The 20,897-nt window shown below is 37.9% G+C and overlaps 2 protein-coding genes across 4 annotated transcripts in view; both read right to left on the bottom strand.

The window, feature by feature from the left end:
- Window positions 1-20,897, bottom strand: part of KIAA0408 (KIAA0408 ortholog) — a 35,214-nt gene that overhangs the window by 13,260 nt on the left and 1,057 nt on the right. For 2 of the 3 annotated variants that reach the window (XM_017879604.1, XM_017879612.1), the window contains exon 2: window positions 19,307-19,618. The gene's annotated coding sequence lies outside the window, so the exon portion shown is untranslated. Of the gene's footprint in view, window positions 1-4,378; window positions 4,599-19,306; window positions 19,619-20,897 lie in introns of those variants that run through there. The other variant, XM_017879618.1, reaches the window with a different exon arrangement.
- MTCL3 (MTCL family member 3) overlaps window positions 19,401-20,897 on the bottom strand; it is a 50,229-nt gene continuing 48,732 nt past the window's right edge. The window contains exon 7 of the mRNA XM_017879641.1: window positions 19,401-19,618. Within this exon, the coding sequence (XP_017735130.1) occupies window positions 19,508-19,618 (111 nt within the window). The 3' untranslated portion in view covers window positions 19,401-19,507. The remainder of the gene's footprint in view (window positions 19,619-20,897) is intronic.

Genomic DNA, 20,897 nt, shown 5'->3' on the forward strand with positions numbered 1-20,897 from the left:
ATTATTCTTTCTGTTCTGATGCAACCATACTCTTATGACTTAAATTCCTGAAACAGAGCTGGGTTGCATTCTTAATTCTATATTCAGAGATCAAGCCTATGCCAAATGTCATTACTGTGTTACTTATTAAGACCCCAAAGTTGGTAGTCAACTTGGGACTGATGTATCATCCAGAAACTAATCTAAATTATAAAAAAATATTCATTATGTCACTTCATCAAGGAAAATCTAGAAGCATCAAAACTATCCTGTGAAATATATGTTAAAATTTATCCATGCTCTCTTTTCCTTTGAATAGACTATATACTATAAACTGCTTAGGATATCGAATACAGAGAATTGAATAAAACATTTTGCTCGGTTTTCAGGGAATCCTCTAATACATTAAGTAGTTACTGAAATAATTAATTTTCTAGCCTTCAGGGATGTGCATTTAAGGTTTGAAGTCACAATTTAAAATATCAGCTATGTAACTCTGGTATAAGTCTAAAATTTCTGAGATTTAGTTTTCTGCATTAAAATGGGGATAGTCATAGAACTGTTAAAAGATTAAATGGCATACTGAATGCAGAGTAGTTTGAGAAATTTAAGAAAGTTTTCTATTTTTGCTTTACAAAATTTCATTTTGACTTCAAATACTTTTGTATTAAATAAGTCATGTGCCTTTTAGGAGGTAGAAAACATGTTTAAAATGTTCGAATCTCTGTTTAAGATAATTGTGCCTATAAGATGTCCTAACTCTTCAGTCACTAGGCCATTATCAAAATGCTATAACTTACTGGTGGCAGCTAATGCTAATTATGGACAAAGATCCCAACAATCAATAGCTTTGTAGGTGCTGGCATTGCCAAATTAAGCCCACATACCCAAGCAGCAAGCGCCAATTTTGTATTCACAGAAGATAATTGCATATTTCATAGCCTAAAAATAAGATAAATATCGAAGACTAATTTTATTTTTGTCAGACTGTTGTGAACATACATATCTGAGTGGTAAACAGTTTTGAACATATATTTTTTGAGTCACAATCAATGAATTAGAATAGAATAAGAATGAAAAATGTTAGCTATACATGCAGGGTTCTGCCTTCAAAACACCCTAATAATTTAGGGATCTATATTGTTACTCTACTCTCAAACTATTTACTAAAGATACTTTGATAATTTTTTCCTATGTCTTTGGCAATAGTACTATTATGATTAATTCAGTCAAGAAATATACATAATTTTAGATCTGGCTATTAAAAGTGCTATCATGTCTCGCTTGTCTTGAAACTAGCAGACTGCTTTAAAACTGTATGTAATTAACTGTGTGCCGAAACTACCTTGCTGACTAGAAAGTATTTACCACTGTAATTTCTTAGGAAGAATGGTGTGGTCTGAGATAATAAGAGATAACTGCAGATTTAACCAAAGAAGCTAAAAAAGGATGCAGACTAATTTCAAGCTACCTGGAAAAGAGGAGCTATGAGAAATCCATGTTTTATCCCAACTGTCTTTAAACACTGGAAATGTTCCGAAATCACCATAAAGTCTTTTCTACAATTGTGTAGCAAATGGCTCCAATTTTTCCTTCTATTCCTAACTCTTCTCTAATCGTTTCCATACTACTGTTGAAAGATGCCAGGCCTTTCTCTTTTTAACCTACCAGAAGATCATTCAGGAATACCCTAAATCAGTCTTGCTCTTGATAACAAGACTATATCTAAACCCAGGTAACAGTCCTGAAGCAGAATGAATCCTGGACCTGTATCTGCAAAGAGCCAAACTCATCGCTTAATATGGAGAAGGGCCAATGTATGGAGCTTTTCCTTTCCAGGCCCAGAGCAGTTGCTAGTGCCAAAATATGTAATAGTTATGGATCAGAAACAAGCCTTTACAAGAACATTCCTATAGAGCAATATCTGTGCCAATTTTTTGTGGAAGGATTTGGCCTCCTTAGCATCTCAGTCTTGTCGTAAATATAATGTTAGATGTTAACGTAGCCAAACATATACCTCTAAATATAAAGGGGGAGGGGCATAAAATTGTTTTGGAGATTAAGTGAGCAAAAGGGAAAAATGCTTAAAAGAAGTGCCTAAACCCTGCTCTAGATCATAGCAAATGCCTGATAAATACTTGCTTCTTGTTTTCTTCCTTCTGTCCCTTGTTCCCTCCCTTCCTCTTCTTGTCTTTCCTCCCTCCTTCCCTTTCTCCTCTCTTTTCTTCATCTATCCCTCTCCCTGTTGTTCTCTGAGAAAAAACCTGATTATTTTGATCTTTATTTAAAAACGAGATAGAAGCAAGTGTAATTGTGTGAACTCTCATATTCTCCATGATCTTCTTTTGCATTTTTTCAAGTATTTTAAAGATACATGTCAAGTATTTAAAGAAAAGTTTTATTGTTAGTAAAATGTGAACAAATCTTATGTAAAACTGCTTTTGTTATAAATCTGACTTAAATATTACAAAAAAAATCATACTGAAGGGGCAACTTTGTAGAGACAGAATGTTTTGTAATGAGAAGTTATGGGGTAAAGTGGTTCAGCAGATTCAAAACTCAATTTAAGTGCTCTCTACTGGGGGAAAAATAAAAGTTCTTTTTGTTCCTAGTTGTCATTCATTTTCTCCCACAGATACTGGCATCTATGTGGGAGAGAAGGAAGGATTTCTGCTGTCTGTGTCCCCTACCCCATATCTCTTTGGCTCTCCAGTTTATGTTGTTCCTTCTAGAATTCCATTTCAGAATAAAAATTTATTAGAGCAAATGTAAGAGGACAGAGTGAGCTGCAGTACTTAGTCACACACCCCAACTCTAAACCAGCATTGCATAATCCCTTTTAACTTACTTCCCCTTTCCAGGGCTGAAAGCCAGAATTATAAAGAGTTGTGAGTGGGTTGCATAAGTATGGTGATGGGAGGCAAATAGTTTTGCTAGCCTTCCGGCCCTACCAGTAAGCAAAGTTTAAGAGTAACACACAAGTCTCACAAGAAATTTTCATTCCCCAAATTAGCCTCCATCTGGTCATGGCAGCAATTCTTTCTCTGAGGGGTGCTCCATTCTTAGGAGACCTTGGTCACTACCCTTTCAACCTCCATCTTGCCCATTGAAAACTGGATTGCAGTCAAACAAACTCAACGGCGTTCCTTAGGGGCAGCTGCTCCATTTCTACTTCTCTCTTTTTAGATTATTGTTTAGAGTACTTGTTTCTTGCTCTCCTTATTTCCTTTTGCTAAACATATCACTTTTCATATAATTAAGGATTTTTCATTTATAAGAGGTTACATATTCCAATAGAAATGCCACACACAGTAGGTACTGCTAATCTCACAATTCCTAGAAGACTCATTTGGCCTGAAGATGCTTTGCTTCTGATTAACTTTGATGGATTAGGAATTCCCATGCTTATAACCTATCAGAGTAATGTACCATTTACCTCCTAAATTCTCTATCCCTTTCTCCAGGCTATTATAATCACTTGAATTATTTCAATGAATTAATAAATCTCATTCCTTTCTATTGTTCACTTGCAATTGAATCTTTCCAAAGACCGCCGTGATTTGACTTTGTTACAGGGTAAAAGGGAAATTTTTTTCATTGCTGTTTATTGCTGTTTTAGCACATTCCTCATGCTTCAACAAGGTCAAAGAGACACTACCACAATTCTGAATGAATCAACTTTACAGTCTCATTTAATAATCTTCTTTCTTGTTTTCTTTACAGTTATTTACTCAAATTAGAAAACATCCAAGCTGTATGCACACTGATTTTACTTAACTCATAAAATGCAAACTTTAAAGCAAACATTTGGTTTGAGTAAACAATGTCTAAAACTAACCATCGTGAACAAAAAGTTTCCCTCCTAACTGTAGATTATTCAATTATGAATGGCATAGACTTCAGCTCAAATGATAGAAACACTAACTCTACAGAGAGACCACCACCACCTTAGATAAAACTAAAATTTATTTTTCACCACAATTTACCAACAATCTCAAGGATTGTGAACTTTTATTTGCAAATGTTAAAAGTCTTTATATGAATAAAAAAATCACATTTGAATAAATATACTTCGTGAAAATCAATGATGGGCAAAGTGCTTTTCAAACAACTGAGAAGCAGTGTTGGAAAAACAGTCTCAAAGAACGGATGGTACTGTCAGTCCAGAGTTGGGAAATCTACCCTGAGCAGCTGAACAGCCTTTTTCCTAGGAGTCAGTACAATCTGTTATGCACCCCGCCCACTGTTTTTAAGCCCAGACACAGACAACAGCAGAGACAGATGTTGAAATTACACTCCACTTAAACAGTATCCATAGTTCAAAACATCTCACCAGCAGCCCCTCTGTAGCCTGCCATAATTAGTCACTTGCTTGTAAACTTGCTGGAAAGAAACATACCTTTCACACTGGGGAGAAATCCTATGGATGCTCGACCACTGGTCAGTCTAGCAATGGAAGGAAGTGGATGGCTAGCTGTCTTAAAGAGAAAAGTCTCAACTCGGTGAATCTCAATTCTTTACAAGAAAAGGGGATGCAAAATAAGTCCAACTATTCCACAGAGCAGTACTGGCAAGTCCCTTTGAAACCTTCACCACTTTTACAAGTCAAAAAGCTGCTCAGCTTAGTGTCACAGCAGCAGCTGAGACTACAGTGACGTCAGTTACTTGGAGGCGGCCTTCAAGCCACCTCTTCCAACCAGAGCTCTGTAACTTTAGAGCAGCTCCTGCTCTGGGTAAACAACTCCAGGTCCAGGACATTTTTAGCTTTTATAATGGAGCCCAGTATTTTCAAACTTGCCAAAAGAGCTGGTTGTTAACATCATACGATGACAATGGCCAATTTTAGATTTATTTTATTAGGAAAGTAAACTCATTTTTTTTATAGGCAAGAATTATCTCGCTCCTTCCATACTTCTTTCTCCTTCTCAGCTGGTGGTAGGATGTACTCTGCTGTGCCTTTAGAAGTTTGCATCTGGATGTGGCAGAACAACATGTATAGCATAATTATAAATACTACATACTCTCAAAAGATCTGTGAAAGTTATCAAACTTCTATCTTCAAATAAAATAGAAATGGGACATAAAGTCCAACCTCTTAGCTCTCTGTGATTCTGACAGTGTGTTGCTTTTATCTACAATAGTAGCGATGTCTTTACATTAGAGAAAATTAGAGCCCATGGGAAAGGATGAGATTTCTTACTGTGGGAGAACAACACACACACACACACACACATACACACACCCCAAATATGAGACACTTATGGGCTTATTTTCCACTGAAGTGTGCTGCAGACATAGGAAAAGAAAGCAGCCTAAACATATGGAAAAGTTCTCTAAATCATGATCAAATCAGCCTGTTCTGAAATGCTAGGAGATCTTGCCTCCCCAGCGACATTTCCAGGTTTATTGTGGCTTTGTACACACACCCATCTGATGACATTTGGTTTAATTTAGTCAAAAAAGTCTCTAGAGCAATTTTGTGCCTAACTTAGCAAATATACAAGTTTAAACAATAAGGTCTTCAGGTCTGAAGAGCGTCCCTGGTGTGGTCTTTAAAGTAATACATATTTACTGATATTATTTTCACCTGCTTCCAGATAAACATTTCATGAGGAGCTAAAGTTTAATAATAGTAACCTGTTCATAGTAGGACTTTAATACATGTAGGACAATCAAATGAAACCCTACTCTGTGTCTGGAAAGCCTGACAGCATAATCTCAATAGCAAAAACAACAACAACAGTGATAGTTACAGTAATAATAGTAATTATTCACTGAGGGCCAACTCTCTACAAGGTTCTGTGCTAAGTACTTTGAATAGACCTTTATCTGAATTCACTCTCATAGCAATTCTGTCTGTAGATACTCATAATCTGATCTTACTGATAAAACCCAAGGCTCATAGTGGTAAAGCATCCTGCAAAAGTTCATAGAAACGCACCCATGTGGAGGAAAAGGGTTTGAAACTGTTTTTTTTTTTTTTTTTAATTGCAAACCACGGAATTTTGTCATAGAAATCTAGTTCTACTGCCACCACTTATCTGTGTGATCTTGTAGACCTTGATTCTTCCTTAAAGAGATAATTATATTTACTTTAAGAGGCCATAAGAATATGAAGGAATATATATAGCGCCAAGCACACAATAAAGGGTAGTTCATGTCTACCTCCATACTTATGAGGCTAGGAAGAAGATTCTTTGAGAGAGGGAGAGGCAGGAGGGAGTTGCACAAAAACATCAATACAGAATTATCTTAACATTGTTTCCGGTCGGGCGTGGTTGCTCACGCCTGTAATCCTAGCACTTCTGGAGGCAGAGGCACGTGGATCACTCAAGGTCAGAAGTTCGAGACAAGCCTGGACAACATGGTGAAACCCTGTGTCTACTAAAACTAAAAAAAATTAGCCAGGCATGGTGACGCAGGCCTGTAATCCTAGCTACTAGTGAGGCTGAGGCAGAATTGCTCGAATCCGGGAGGTGGAGGTTGTAGTGAGCAGAGATGGCCTCACTGCACTCCAGCCTGGTTGACAGAGCAAGACTCTGTCTCAGAAAAACAAAACAAAAAACATTGTTTCCTTTACCTTTTCTTCTACTCCAAACGTCTTAACTTCTATGTATCACTTGTAAATCAAATTAAGACCATTTTCTAAATCCTATTGAAAATTCAGATAGTATGTATCTAAGTTACAAGAGATGTTAACGTTGGACTATACTTCCTAAGTGTCACTCAGTAGTACCCATTTCAATCTCTTTCTTCATGGATGTCCCAGTGTGATTGTCCCAGGGCAATCACAAATAATTGCCCTATGTTTTAGAAAGAATTACATCATTCATACCTGATGACATACTAATCTTATTTCAACGTATAACAGATTCAAGTGCTTCATCTGCTTCTTGTCACAGTAAAGCTCATCTTAAATTGTACACAGAATCAAATACTAGTGAAAGTCTTTGACAAAAAGTTTACTCCAAGTTTACCACTTTTTCTAGTATTTACCAACCTTTTCTGTTGAATTATATATATATACATGTAAAATTTATATTATATGTTATTTATGTATAATACATAATTTCCATGCCATATTTCATACCCCAAAGACAGAAAGTAAGTCAATTAGCTGATACAGTGCAAAGTCAAGAAATGTTCAGCACAGCTTTTGAGATTTTCCCTTGAAAACTTTTTGTTTTTTAGGAAAACTTTTAAAAGAAAAGTTCCCACAATTATGTACATAAAATGAACAGATTTAAAAGTCTGACGCTGGCATACTCAGCCCTAACAGTTATATTCAGACATCTCAAACTGCCTGAGGTTTTCAAGCAGGTGTCAGAATGACTGAAAACCTTATGGAAAAAAAATGCAATTTGTTTTGTAATGCAGTTTATCTCTAAACCATTTGAACATTTAAATCTTCAAATATGAAATTCACAAATGATTGTCCTGTGTTTTAGAATTACATCATTCATACCTGATGACATACTAATCTTATTTCAACATATAACAGATATATAAAGAAATGTACATAATACCACTTAATGGAAAATAAATGTAGAAACACCGCCTGCTGTCAAGAAACAAAAAAGAAAATTCTAAAAACAATTGGAAAAGATCTATATTAATAATAATATTAAGGCACAATCAAAAACATTTTGAAAAGGGTAAAAGAGAAATAATGCGTGCATAAATGTCACTAGCAGGTGTTTCCAGACTTACAGAATTTTAGAGTCAGAAAGAACTTCTGAAATCATCTAGCTAACCTTCTCATTTTACAGTTGAGGAAAGAGGCCCTGAGGGTTACTCATCTGCTCAAGGTCACAAAGCCACTTACTGGCCATTCCAAGAATAGAATCCCGGTCTCCTCATTCCTGGTGGAGAGCCTTGAAGTTCAAAATTCCAAGAAGTGCAAGGGAAGAAAATTGAAATAAGAATGCTGGATATGAGAGGAGACTGAGAAGTTGACTTCTGGCTTTGGCAAATTTTAAATTCAGTTTTCTTCTATGTCCAAATGAGAGAGATGATACTCTGTCTTCCAAGTATGACATAAGAATCCCATAGCTGAGTATTTATTTATTTCTGAGATGGAGTCTCGCTCTGACGTCCAGGCTGGAGTGCAGTGACGCGATCTCGGCTCACTGCAACCTCCACCTCCCAGGTTCAAGTGATCCTTCTGCCTCAGCCTCCTGAGTAACTGGAACTACAGGAGCACGCCACCATGCCCAGCTAATTTTTGTATTTTTAGCAGAAACAGGGTGTCACCATATTGGCCAATCTGGTCTTGAACTCCTGACCTCATGATCCGCCCGCCTCAGCGTCCCAAAGTGCTGGGATTACAGGCGTGAGCCACTGTGCCTGGCCAGCTGAGTATTTATTACTATCTGAAGAGGCTTGTGTCCTTAGCTAATTGTAAACACTGGGTCAAAATAAAAAGGCAAATGGATTTTATCTTAGCAGTTAAAAAGATCTGAAGACCAACACAGCAACATGGCCTTAAGCATGCCAGTACATATTTAATCTATAGTTTCGTTTGCAGAATGATCCTGAAGTATTACAAAGCAGTTACTCATTTGTTCTCTTTATGCTGTGACAACCTGGTTGTTATGAGACTGGAGAGCTTCTGATTTCTTGCTTACATCATTTTTCCATTGCTGATTCTTTTACCCTTTAAACATATTTAACAATAAAAGGGGTACTGTGTTTCTATTTTCATTAGAAAGAAGATAGAAAAGATTTAAAAAACTAAACTTGTTATTTTTTGTTTGTTTTAGTTTTGTTTTTGAGATGGTCTTGTTCTGTTACCCAGGCTGGAGTGTAGTGGTGTGATCATGGCTCATTACAACCGCAATTCCAGGGCTCAAGCAATCTTCCAGCTTCAGACTCCTGAACAGGGGACCACAGGCACTTGCCACCATGCCCAGCTAATTTTTTTTTTTTTTTTTTTTTTTTTTTTTTTTTTTTTTTTTTTTTTTGATAAGGTCTTGTTATGTTGCCCAGGCTGGTCTTGAACTTCTGAGCTCAAATGATCCTCCCTCCTTGGCCTCCCAAAGTGCTGAGATTATAGGCCTGAAACACTATGCCCAGCCTAAACTCATTCTTGTGCATGTTAAAGTTCAAAGGCTACTATAAGGGATGTAGTTTAAGTAATTCTTTCTTGAATAATGTCTTCCTCTTGCAATTTTGAAATTACTTTAAGATCATGAGATCTCAGTTGTTTAGCAGAACTCTTGAATCTCAAATTATCTTCAATTCCTAAGGTCTTGGGTACTTTAACATTCCATTTAACAAATATTTGTGAATACCAATTCTATGCCTGGTTAGACCAAGAGGACTCAAAGAAGAGTAAGAAGTCCTTGTCTTCAACAGGTCTGGTCAGCTCTGAAGATTCCCTGAAATGTGACATGTAGCGTGACTGTTTACATTCTGAGTAGCCCACTACACTGGTATAGATTCACAAATTTGGAGAGTCTCTCCTAGGAGTACCCACAGCATTCCACCAAGGAGATCACGGTTTAGTGCTACTCTCACGCAGCCCTAGCTGCACACGATAATCACACAGAGAATGAAAAAGAAAAATAGCCATGCTGGAACTCTCCCCAGACTTCTGACTCAGACCATCCAGTGGTGAGGTCCTGGCTTCAGACTTTTGATAAAGTTCCACAGCTGATTCTGTCAAATTTGGTCCTGTGTTATTTGAGTTCTAGAATGGCAATTTCAACTGTGTGTTAATAAATATAATTTTGATCCTCCTAAAGTACTGTTTTGGGATATAAAATTATGAGGATAACACACAGAATATTTACTATCCATAGAAGTTCCATGTTTGGACTATTACTTGCCAGCTAATGCACTATTTTTCCAGTGGGGGATGTTTATCCTTAGAATCATGGGACACTGGCTTTCTCTTCTATTCTGAAGGCTGCACGTCAATAGGTTTTTTAGCCAAGCACATCCATCATGGGGCTTATGCACAGGCATTTCCAGATGACAGAAATACTCAAAAGACACACGTTTGAATGATCTGTTCTTTTCAAGTCGTGGTCCAAATTCTGAACCAAACAGTAACATATTTGAGAAATGTGGGCTATTTTAAAACTAGAAACAGAACTTGCTCACATTTTTCAAATTTGCTTTTAGCATCTCATTGTATTATTTACAGATTCTTGACTTGGAGGATACTGATAATGAGAATAGAATCAAAATAATAAAAAGGACTGTTCGAGGGCTACCTTTTCTTTAGTGACCAGAAGAGTCCTGGGAATGTTTGTCCACCACAAGAGGGCCACCCTGAGCCACTTCTCTCTGCTGCGCTGTTTCAGCAGTAATGCACGGCTCAGGCTTGGTGAATGTAATTTGAAGGACAGAGGAACTAATCCATATCCCCCCAGGGAGTAACTAATCCACCTATATCTTCTACAAGAAATGTTAGATTTATCACTACCAGGTGACAGCATTCTATTTCCAATAATTGCCTAGTAAAATACCACTGATGAAATAATTATTGGCTAGTCACACTTCGGCACAGAAAAGGAGAAGAGGTAGCACATACTAAGGACTAGAAGGAATAAATCAATATGCGTAGGCTTTGATTAGAGGTCGGGAAAGTCATCTGTTTCATTCACAGGGCATGGAGTGGGGAAAGAGGTGGAAGATCTGAATGGGGAACAGCATGAGTGGGTGTTAGATTTTGAGCACTTGGAGTTGAGGTCAAAAGAAATGTGGCATCATGACATGAGAGGGATACGGTAAAGGATTTGGAGGTAAAATTACAGAAAGGAAGGCCTAAATTCACACTTCGGTGTAGCCCCCAGGCCCACTCTAATCAGATGACTTCTGCAGAACCAGCCAGACCCATTTTCCATGGCCAAGGTCCCTCAGTAAGTCCATATTAGCCTATAAGCACAATACCTTGATGGGTAATTTGTCCATGAACATCTCAAAAATTCATAAAGGAAAAGGGTTTAGGAAAAGAGAGTCGCAAAATGGTGATATCATGCAGGGCAAAAGCTATTCAAATGCAGGAAGGAAGCAGTAGGTATTTAGTACATCCCCAAAAGCAGCTGTGTCTGACCCTTCCACTGTATTCTGTTGTTGTTGACGCCATCAATATATATTGCAAAATAAGATTTCTGTAACCTCACTTTTTTTTTTTTTTTTTTTTTTTTTTTTTTTTTTTTGAGATGGAGTTTCGTTCTTGTCGCCCAGGCTGGAGTACAATGTCACGATCTCAGCTCACTGCAACCTCCACCTCCCGGGTTCAAGTGATTCTCCTGCCTCAGTCACCCAAGTAGCTGGGATTACAGGCGTCCGCCACCATGTCCAGCTAATTTCTGTATTTTTAGTAGAGACAGGATTTTGCCATGTTGGCCAGACTGGTCTCGAACTCCCAACCTCAGGTAATCCACCCAACTTGGCCTCTCGAAGTGCTGGGATTACAGATGTGAGCCACTGTGCCTGGCCAACCTCACCCTTTTTTATCCAACTCTTTTCAATCCCTGCTACTATTTTGAATCCAGTCACTTTCTACAAATATCAGGTATCTTCAAACTAATAGCTGCATCTGAATCAAGTACATTCCCTCTGAAGTAAGGAGGCTGAACAGAGGCTTCGGTTTCCCCTCTTGGACAGTTTTTCCACATCAAGATGAAGTCCAAGGCCAGGCAGTCCTCATTTTCCTTGACTACCTCAACTAGCTTCACTGTGGCTTTTTCCACTAGATGTAATCTAAGCTTGTTCACAAATGCTAAGGCCCTTTATGCAGTGGCCCGACAGCCTCAGCAGGTACACATTTCCTTTCAGGCAAAGGCTCAGAAGATACACATTTCCTTTCCTGCTTGTATTCCCAGGAGTCACCTAATGCCCAGAAAAAAATTAATTTCAGTACCTTGTCATGTTGAAACCCAGTTATAAATGACTGATCTAGGCCAATATACAGGATGTTCTATTTAAGAAGTCTCACTCTATTTTGTCTGTTCAGGAGTCAGAGATACAAAAGGAATAACAAAGAATGTGAAAAAAAACTGTTTATAAGAAAGAAGGAAGGGAGTTATAAACTACGAACTAAACTGAACGTTCTGACTTTAAGAAATAAGAGTATGTAAGTCATTTATTTAAAAAAGCTCTAAATTACCTTCCCTTACTAAATCACTTGAGGCAAGTAAGTAAACTGATGAGTTGCTCTCTGCCCCTCATACTCTTAATATTTGAATGCACAGGTTAAGGCAGGTACTTTTGACATAAACTTAAAGAGCTGGCTTTAAAGGTACATCATGTTGGCAACCTCAAAAAGAAGTGATGCCGTTTCCCAGCCTTCAATAATCACTTATGCATCATGCTTGTTAACACAAGCAGCTCAACTAAAAACATTCAGAAGAGACTACAGAAAATAAACGCATAAAGCACACTTTTTCAGAGTCAACAATTTCCACAGTTCCATATCTGGAGTATGCATGATATTATAACTCTTCAAACAGTCAAGATATTGCACCACTCATGAATACCTCAGGGTGGTTTGCCATTTTCTTTTTTTTATTTTTATTTTTTGAAAGGGAGTCTCGCACTGTCGCCCAGGCTGGAGTGCAGTGGCACGATCTCGGCTCACTGCAAGCTCCGCCTCCCGGGTTCATGCCATTCTCCTGCCTCAGTCTCCCAAGTAGCTGGGACTACAGGAGCTGCTACACCCGGCTAATTTTTCGTATTTTTAGTAGAGATGGGGTTTCACCGTGTTAGCCAGGATGGTATCGATCTCCTGACCTCATGATCTACTCTCCCTGGCCTCCCAAAGTGCTGGGATTACAAGCGTGAGCCACCGCGCCTGGCCTGCAATTTTCTTAAGTGAGTTGGTGTTCTAAACTTTTCTGAAAAGTTCTAGTTTTTAAATTAGTGTAATGCTCTACACTGTCACTGTTTATTTAATGCTTATTTTCCTAAAAAACAAAAGTCACTTAAAATCATTTTAAAATATATCTAAAACTTTACTGATAATTTAAATAAAATCATCAAAACAAAGGCAAGTTTTATTATCTGAGTTTAATATATGCTAAATAGGAATTTGGATTCAAAACATTGAAAACACCAAATATGCAAGTCAATAAAATTTTATGAACATTTTTGTAAAGGCTGCATAACTGCTAACAACCACTGATTATGTATTATCTTAAACTAAATGTTTGCAATTTTATCTTCAGATGTTGGGTTTTGTTGGTACCTTATTTTGAAAAATAGCTACAGAAAAATACGTTCAACTCTGAACTAAAAAAGTTTTATAATGGTAACAGTGAAATTGAATAATCAGGAAATGTCAATAGACTTAAGTTTATTAATCATAAATATGTGGGATATAAAAAGATCAGATGGGGCTCTTTAGGACAACATGGCCTGGCTTAACAGTGAGCAGTGCAAGGTAGAGGTTTCTGAGGTTTCTCTTTACATCTAAAAACTGTTATATTTGCTGCTCTTATTTTTTGATCAAGTGGTTTATAACAGTACTCTACTCAAAAGGTTCCCCAGAAATATTTAAAATACTACCCACAACTTCACTAGGACAGACACAGGCTAGAACTGCCAGTGAGTACAGAAAATACACCTTTAAGCAGGGAAGACATGGATGAAAATGTATTTAAGTTACATGGAAAGGACCTTTAGAGATTCTGTGATTTGCACACACTTTCAAAATGGCAAGCATGAAAAACAGCCACTACCACTTTCCCTTCTCTCAATTGATCAACACAAAAGTACAGTTTAGAAGCATTGAAGATATTCCCACATTTATTACTGTAACTACAAAGGTGTTCTGCCATCTCCAGGCCATGAAATATTCTATTTTATATGAGTTTTTATCTGAAATTCTACAAGTAGACTGCTGAGAATGTCAGGACCTACCCATGAAATGTGCTTCATCAAAATGTGAATGACATTACTTTACCTATCGAAAACCAGATCAAAATTAAAACCGCAGAAAGAAATCTATCTTTCATTAGACCTAATTGGTTTACAGCTAGGGTTTAAGCAGTTATGTCTTCATGCATACTATGTTTTAACTGTACCATATCCCAGTAGTTTAATAAATGGTCGACTTTTCTTACTTTCTGGTACTATTCTCCACCTTCTCTTCAATCTCTACATTCACTTATGGTGTCTGACACAAAGTATGACTCTGCTAGATGAACTGGATTGTAGTTCTATCAGAATGCAGTTACAAACACTGCATGAATATTTGGAATTAAGGCTGAGCTACCAAATTGACAGTCCAAATGTCATTGGCAGCTAATTAAATAAGCATATCCCATTCTACCACACAAAGTAAAGTTGAAGATTAGAGAATACAGGCCAAAACACATTCCAGGCTCAGGACTGAATTTTCCTTTGTTTTATGAGTTTAGTTACTTATGCTTAAAAATAGCCAACTGAATTCCTTTTTTCTTAGATCTAGGCCAAATTAACAAGAAGACACTTCTTCCTATGGCCAAGAATGTGCATACAAGGGAATTTTCTAGAATAAGGCTTGCTCTGTTGAGTTTAGTTTGGTGTGATGTTTAAATAGCACAGCTTCAAAGGTCCAAACAAAAGACGACGCCTTGTCTTAATAATTGAGGGTCTTTTCTCTCTTGGTGAATCAAGAAGCGTGGTTGTTCCTCTTTCAGAAACAGCTTAATACAACAAAAATAATGCAAGCAACAGGATCAAAGGGGAAGACGCTGGGGATTCTCTTTCTGAGGTTTTGGGCACCATCTTTGTTAAATTATATTCCCAAGTTTATGTTCTATGCTTTAAGAGATAAGTGCATCCTGGATATTAGGTGCCCACTGAACAGCTTTAAGTTACAGGGAAAAGACGGCAAGGAAAAAGGTCACTTCATGCCTACTGGCAATTTTCTGACCCCACCTTCCACCAACTGGTCCCCAGCATGTCCCTAAGACAGAGGCAGGTCTGAATGCCCTGACCCTGCAGCATTTCTCATTATACACCGCAGTGTGATGGATCTGTGTGTACACACAGGCACAACTGGGAACCTGGTGTATGCAGTGAGTGGGGCAGAGTGGAAAAGAGCCTCCCTGGAATTCAACTGTTCAGTAAAGTTGATTCACTAACTTCAGAGGAGCTGTTGGAATGATCCCATAGCCCCCAGAATCTGTGAGCAGTAATCAAGTCAGTCCTGCTTCAGCCTACTTTCCTCTTCCCAATATTTCACAGGAGTTTCACATATGGAGGATCTGGATGAGGTTCAAGAGTCTCATGAAATTCTATAAAATCACTGCCTGTATTAGTCTACTTTCACACTGCTATAAAGAGCTTCCCTGAGACTGGGTAATTAATAAAGGAAAGAGGTTTGACTCACAGTTCTGTATAGTTAGGGGGGCCTCAGGAAACTTGCAATCATGGTGGAAGGGGAAGCAGGCACTTTCTTCACAAGGCGGCAGTGGACAGGAGTGAAGGAGGAACTTCTAAACATTTATAAAACCATCAAATCTTGTGAGGACTCACTTGTTATCATGAGAACAGCATGGGGAAAACCACCCCCATGGTCCAATCACCTGCCTCCCTCTAGATGTGGAGATTACAGGTCCCTCCCTCAACCCATGGGGATTACAATTCAAGATGAGATTTGAGTGGGACACAGAGTCAAACCTTATCACTGTTTTAGGAATTCACAGGTAAGATTAATACCACTATTGCCAGAAGGGCAACATAAGGAACACGACCACAGTTCCTAAAATGAGATATATAGTTGAGGCTGGTGTTTTGGTTAGTCCAGACAGCTCTCCTTCCCTATTCAGGTCACAAGTTATCACTGAGGTGTTTGCACCACCCTTGCATATATTTATGGTGTCAGTCCACCTAAGAATGCCTAGGGATTTTATTGTAATAACATGTTACATCACTGTGGGATCATCTTGAGTCTTGAATTCAGTGTGCACACGTGCCTGTGTCTCTCAGTGAGTGTGTGACGCTGTGCCCACACATTATTCACCTTGGTTCTCTTTTCTGTTAGGTATTATTCCTATTTACCTTTAATTTTGTGTTTTTGAGAACTTGTATTAATGCAAGCCAAGTTTTCTGGCACCACCACCAGTGCAGAAATATAACTGCTTTATCACTGGAGGTGATATCCCTTCTGGCAAAGGCTATACAACTAAGTGGAAATGCTCTAGAGAGAATTCAGACATCCACTGAGCAGCTGAAACTTTAAAGTCTACTCAAACCTAGACAACTAATGATCCTATATCTTAGCATCACATAGTTTACTGTAAGCTTTGTTGGGGCTATATCGAACATGTATTTTAGACAATTCAAATATCTAAAAGTAGTGGTTCTGGGGCATTTAAAAAAATACAGATGCCATCAAATGGGATCTAATTAATTAAACTAAGGCTTCTGCCACAGCCAAAGTAAACTACATCAGATGTGAACAGGCAACCTACAGAATGGGAGAAAATCGTTTGCAATCTACTCATCTGCAAAGGGCTAATATCCAGATCTACAAAGAACTCAAACAAATATACAGAAAAAAACAAACAAACCCATCAAAGTGGGCAAGGATATGAACAGACATTTCTCAAAAGAAGACATATACAGCCAACAGACACATGAAAAAATGCTCATCCTCACTCGCCATCAGAGAAATGCCAAATCAAACCACAATGAGATACCATCTCACACCAGTTAGAATGGCCATCATAAAAAATCAGGAAACAACAGTTGTTGCGAGAGGATGGTGGAGAAATAGCGAACACTTATACATGTTGGTCGGCGATGTAAACTAGTTCAACCATTATGGAAACAGTATGGCCAATTCTCAAGGATGCTAGAACTAGACTGCTACCATATGACCCAGCCAGTCCCACACTGGGTATATACCCAAAGATTATAACTTATTCTACTACATAAGGACACATGCACACGTAGTATTGCCAGCACTTTCACAATAGCAAAGACTTGGAATCAAACCCAACATATCCATCTGGTGACAGACTGGATTAAGAAAATGTGGCACATTATACACCATGGAATACTATTGCAGCCATAAAAAGGATGAGTTTGCGTCCTTTGCTAGGGACATGGATGCAGCTTGGAAACCCATCATTCTTAGCAAACTATCACAAGAAGAGAAAACCAAACACCGCATGTTCTCACTCATAGGTGGCGAACTGAACAATGAGATCACTTGAACCGGGCAAGGGAGCATCACACACGGCCTATCATGGGAGAGCGGGAGGGGGAGGGATTGCATTGGGAGTTATACATGCATATAAATGATTGAATTGATGCGGCTGCTGATTGCAGTTGATGGTGCCAGCACACCAACAGGCACAAATATACATATGTAACAAACCTGCACATTATGCACATGTACCCTAGAACTTAAAGTATAATAAAAAAAAAAAAATACAGATGCCTAGGTCCGTACATTTTATTTCAATTAGTATGGATTATGTCCCCAATTAAAAACTTCCCAGAAATTCTGATGTGCAGCTAGCATTGAGAACTACGATCTAGTTATTTCATTTTTGATTAATCTCATGATAAAACTAAAATCTAAAGCCAGTTTCTTAAAGTCACACATGGTAGTGAATAAGCATGATGCTTCTGAAGTGAATGAGTGCATACCACATCACATTTATCTGCAAAGATAACATCAGCAGTTTGGACAAGACAATTCTTTGTGATGTGGGATTTCAGGGACCTTGAAGTTTTGATCCCTTCCTCCTAAATGCCAGCAAACTTCCCAGTCATTGCAATAACTTGCAACACTCCACACACTTCCAAATGCTCTGTAGGTGGCTGAGAGCCTTTTAACAGGTGTAACTGGCTCCAAAGACAATACATATTTCAGCTAAATTTCAGCTCTCAAACATTTACTTTCAGTTCCTGAAATGGTGGCCTGGAAACTTATCACGGATCTAACAGACAAACTTTAGCTTTTAAAGTGTTTGTTATCCCTGAGATGAAAAAATTTTAAAAAGTAAACACCTGAATTATATATAATTGATTAAACATGGTATTTATCTCATTTCATTCATTTTTGTAATGAAGTTTTACCTAGCTCTCTGAATCGCTAAAATGAAAAGCCAGAAGTGCATACTGACAGATTCCGTTCGTTAACCACTCCTCACTCCAAGTCTCTCCTCCCCCTATCAAAAAACAAACAGAACCAAAAACCAAAACCAAACAAACCCTGTAGAGAGTAAGAGCAGTTATTCTAAACTAAAGTTTTAGATTATTGTGAAGGTTTTTTGTTTGTTTGTTTGTTTAATTAATACTCAAATGGATGTGTGGGAGGATGTGACGATAAATCAGAGTCCCTTTAAAGTTAAATTCCTGGAGATTCCAAGGGCCATTACCAATAGCAACTTTTAGAACAAAGTTTTTCCACATATTCTTTTTGCAGACATGCAAGATACTTCACTTTCCACAGATTTTCATATCCATCAACCCAACCTGTGAGTATTTACAAGTATGTGACTTCAACAAGTGCGGAGATTGCTGACTCTTGGGTGGTACTGGATAAACCATCAATGAGATGGACAGAATAGGTCTTGTGGGTAGACGGAGTCTATCCAGGCCACTTTAGGTATGAGGAGAAAGGGGGATGCTCAGGTTTACTGAAGTTAGTTTATATCTTGAGAGCAACTCCCGCCAGAACTATGTTACCAGTCTTGGATTGTGGTCTAATGAATTCGAGAAAATGACCATATTTTAATGAAATTGTAGAGAATGACTGTATTTTTTCCCTATTCAAAACAATTCACATATCATATTTATAGAGCATTTCCTGCTTTGGAGGCATTCTATTATGGAGGATAGGACTCCAAGTATCCAAATTGAACTCCAAGTTCAATTAGCAATACATGACTTCAAGTATAAAAAGTAAAAGCAGGAATGGCAGGTTTGGTGGGAATCTGGTCAAACAGAGTAGGATGGGGATAACTGTTTCCTAAATGAACTAAGACCTAATCCAATCTCATGCTTCCAAGCATATCTCTGTAGACAAAACACATTGGCATTACAACACATTACTTAGCTTCCATGAGGGTCACATTTATTTCCTGTATTTTTTTTCAGGTATTTATTGGATGTCAAAATTATCTTGCTAGTTTGATGTAACCTGGCAAAGGTACTTTACAAATGTATGTAGTTTTTGGAAATGTGACCAAATTGTGAATGTTCGTCCAGCTTTTGAATAATAATAGTGAGCTACTGAGAAATAATTACGAGACATGTAGTCCATTTTTATATTCAATATGCCAATTATTTATCAAGAGGAGACAAACAGGATGAAAAAAAGCAGCAAAATTAAAACAATTCATACAGAAAAATGTCACACTTACTTTCTTACCTGAAATATTTTAGTGCTTGGGCTTCTTATTGAATTTGGTCGTGGTAAGATGAGTTGTGTCTTTTTAAAGAAATAAGCAGTCTTCAGTGTTTTTATAGCATTGGTTACTACAGAAATTATACTTCTTTTACTTCTTGTCTTGAAGGGTGAACAAAATAAACAAACTGAAAATACTACAATGAATGGTAGATGATGAAAAATTTACAGTACAAAAAACAGTGTAAAAAGGAAGACAAGTTTAAATATTGTTGTGTAAGAAAGTGATGAAAATAATACAAGAATGAGAATAAGTAAAATGATAGGCTGGAACATCTGGGAAGGTAAATGCAAAGACAAGAGAAGAGTTAATTAATAATAATCTTTAAAACTTAAATTCACATCAACTAATTTAAGCATTCGTTCAACTTAAGATACAAAAGAACCCCCACCCTCCCTTAAGCCTATATCTGTAAAATCTGAAAGCCTAATTTTATACACAGCACTTTCTCTCACTCTAATTTCTATTATTTTCCCTGAGGGTATAACTGAATACATATCAAAATTCAACAAGTTTTATCATAAAACGGTATTTTTCATAGCAAAGCGGAGCAACATGCAAGATAAATAAGCGATAGGGTTGCAATTTTTCTAGCTGTACCAACAGGCAGTTAATCTAAAATCATGCTTCTGTACATAAACTGGCTTTTAAATGTCTTGCGTGTCTTAAAAGCCATGCATGCTGTTGTACTTCCGTGGATTCTCCAATGGATACAGGACACCAGGCTTGCCAGAGGAAACAGCATTGCCTGTTTTGTTTCATAAATTATCTTTCATGTGGTTAATTCTGATAAAATGCATTGGTCTTTAAATGGCCACCATACCTGGCCAAAGCAGCTCAGTCCAATTCATCCGGTGTGCCTCTACAAATCAGGATGGAGGAAAAATGCTGGTTTTCCCTGTTCTGGAATAGTTATTACTATTTCTCTGAAGTAGTGTTGCCTTCAAGCTACCGTATAGACTCCTTCCCCAGTACTGAGATTCTCCACTATACAACTGAGAGTGATTTTTCTCTGGAAATAATGATCATGTTATTTAAACTTATGGTAAAAAAAAAAAAGTGGCTTTCATTTGCTCCTTTCCAGGGGCTGCAGACACAAAATCATGTCCCTTTACCACTGGTTTCTACATTTACCAATAGTTATCCATCAGTTCTGTTTTATTTAATTAAATTATTATTATTATTTTTTTATTGAGACAGAGTCTCCCTCTCTCACCGAGGCTAGAGTGCAGTGGTGCAATCTTGGCTCACTGCAACCTCCCTCTCCCGGGTTCAAGCGATTCTCCCGCTTCAGCCTTCCGAGTAGCTGGGATTACAGGAGTGCGCCACCACACCAGGCTAACTTTTATATTTTTAGTATACACGGGGTTTCACCATGTTGGCCAGGCTGGTCTCCAACTTCTGACCTCCCGCCCTCCTCAGACTCTGGGATTACAGGCATGAGCCACAGTGACCGGCCATCAATTCTGTTTTAGCTTTTTTCTTTCTTTTGAGACAAGGTTTCACTCTAGCCCAGGCTGGAGTGCAGTAGTGCAATCACCACTCACTGCAGTC

This window comes from Rhinopithecus bieti, unplaced genomic scaffold (assembly GCF_001698545.2).
Source record: "Rhinopithecus bieti isolate Rb0 unplaced genomic scaffold, ASM169854v2 scaffold_19, whole genome shotgun sequence".
Classification (NCBI taxonomy): domain Eukaryota; kingdom Metazoa; phylum Chordata; class Mammalia; order Primates; family Cercopithecidae; genus Rhinopithecus; species Rhinopithecus bieti.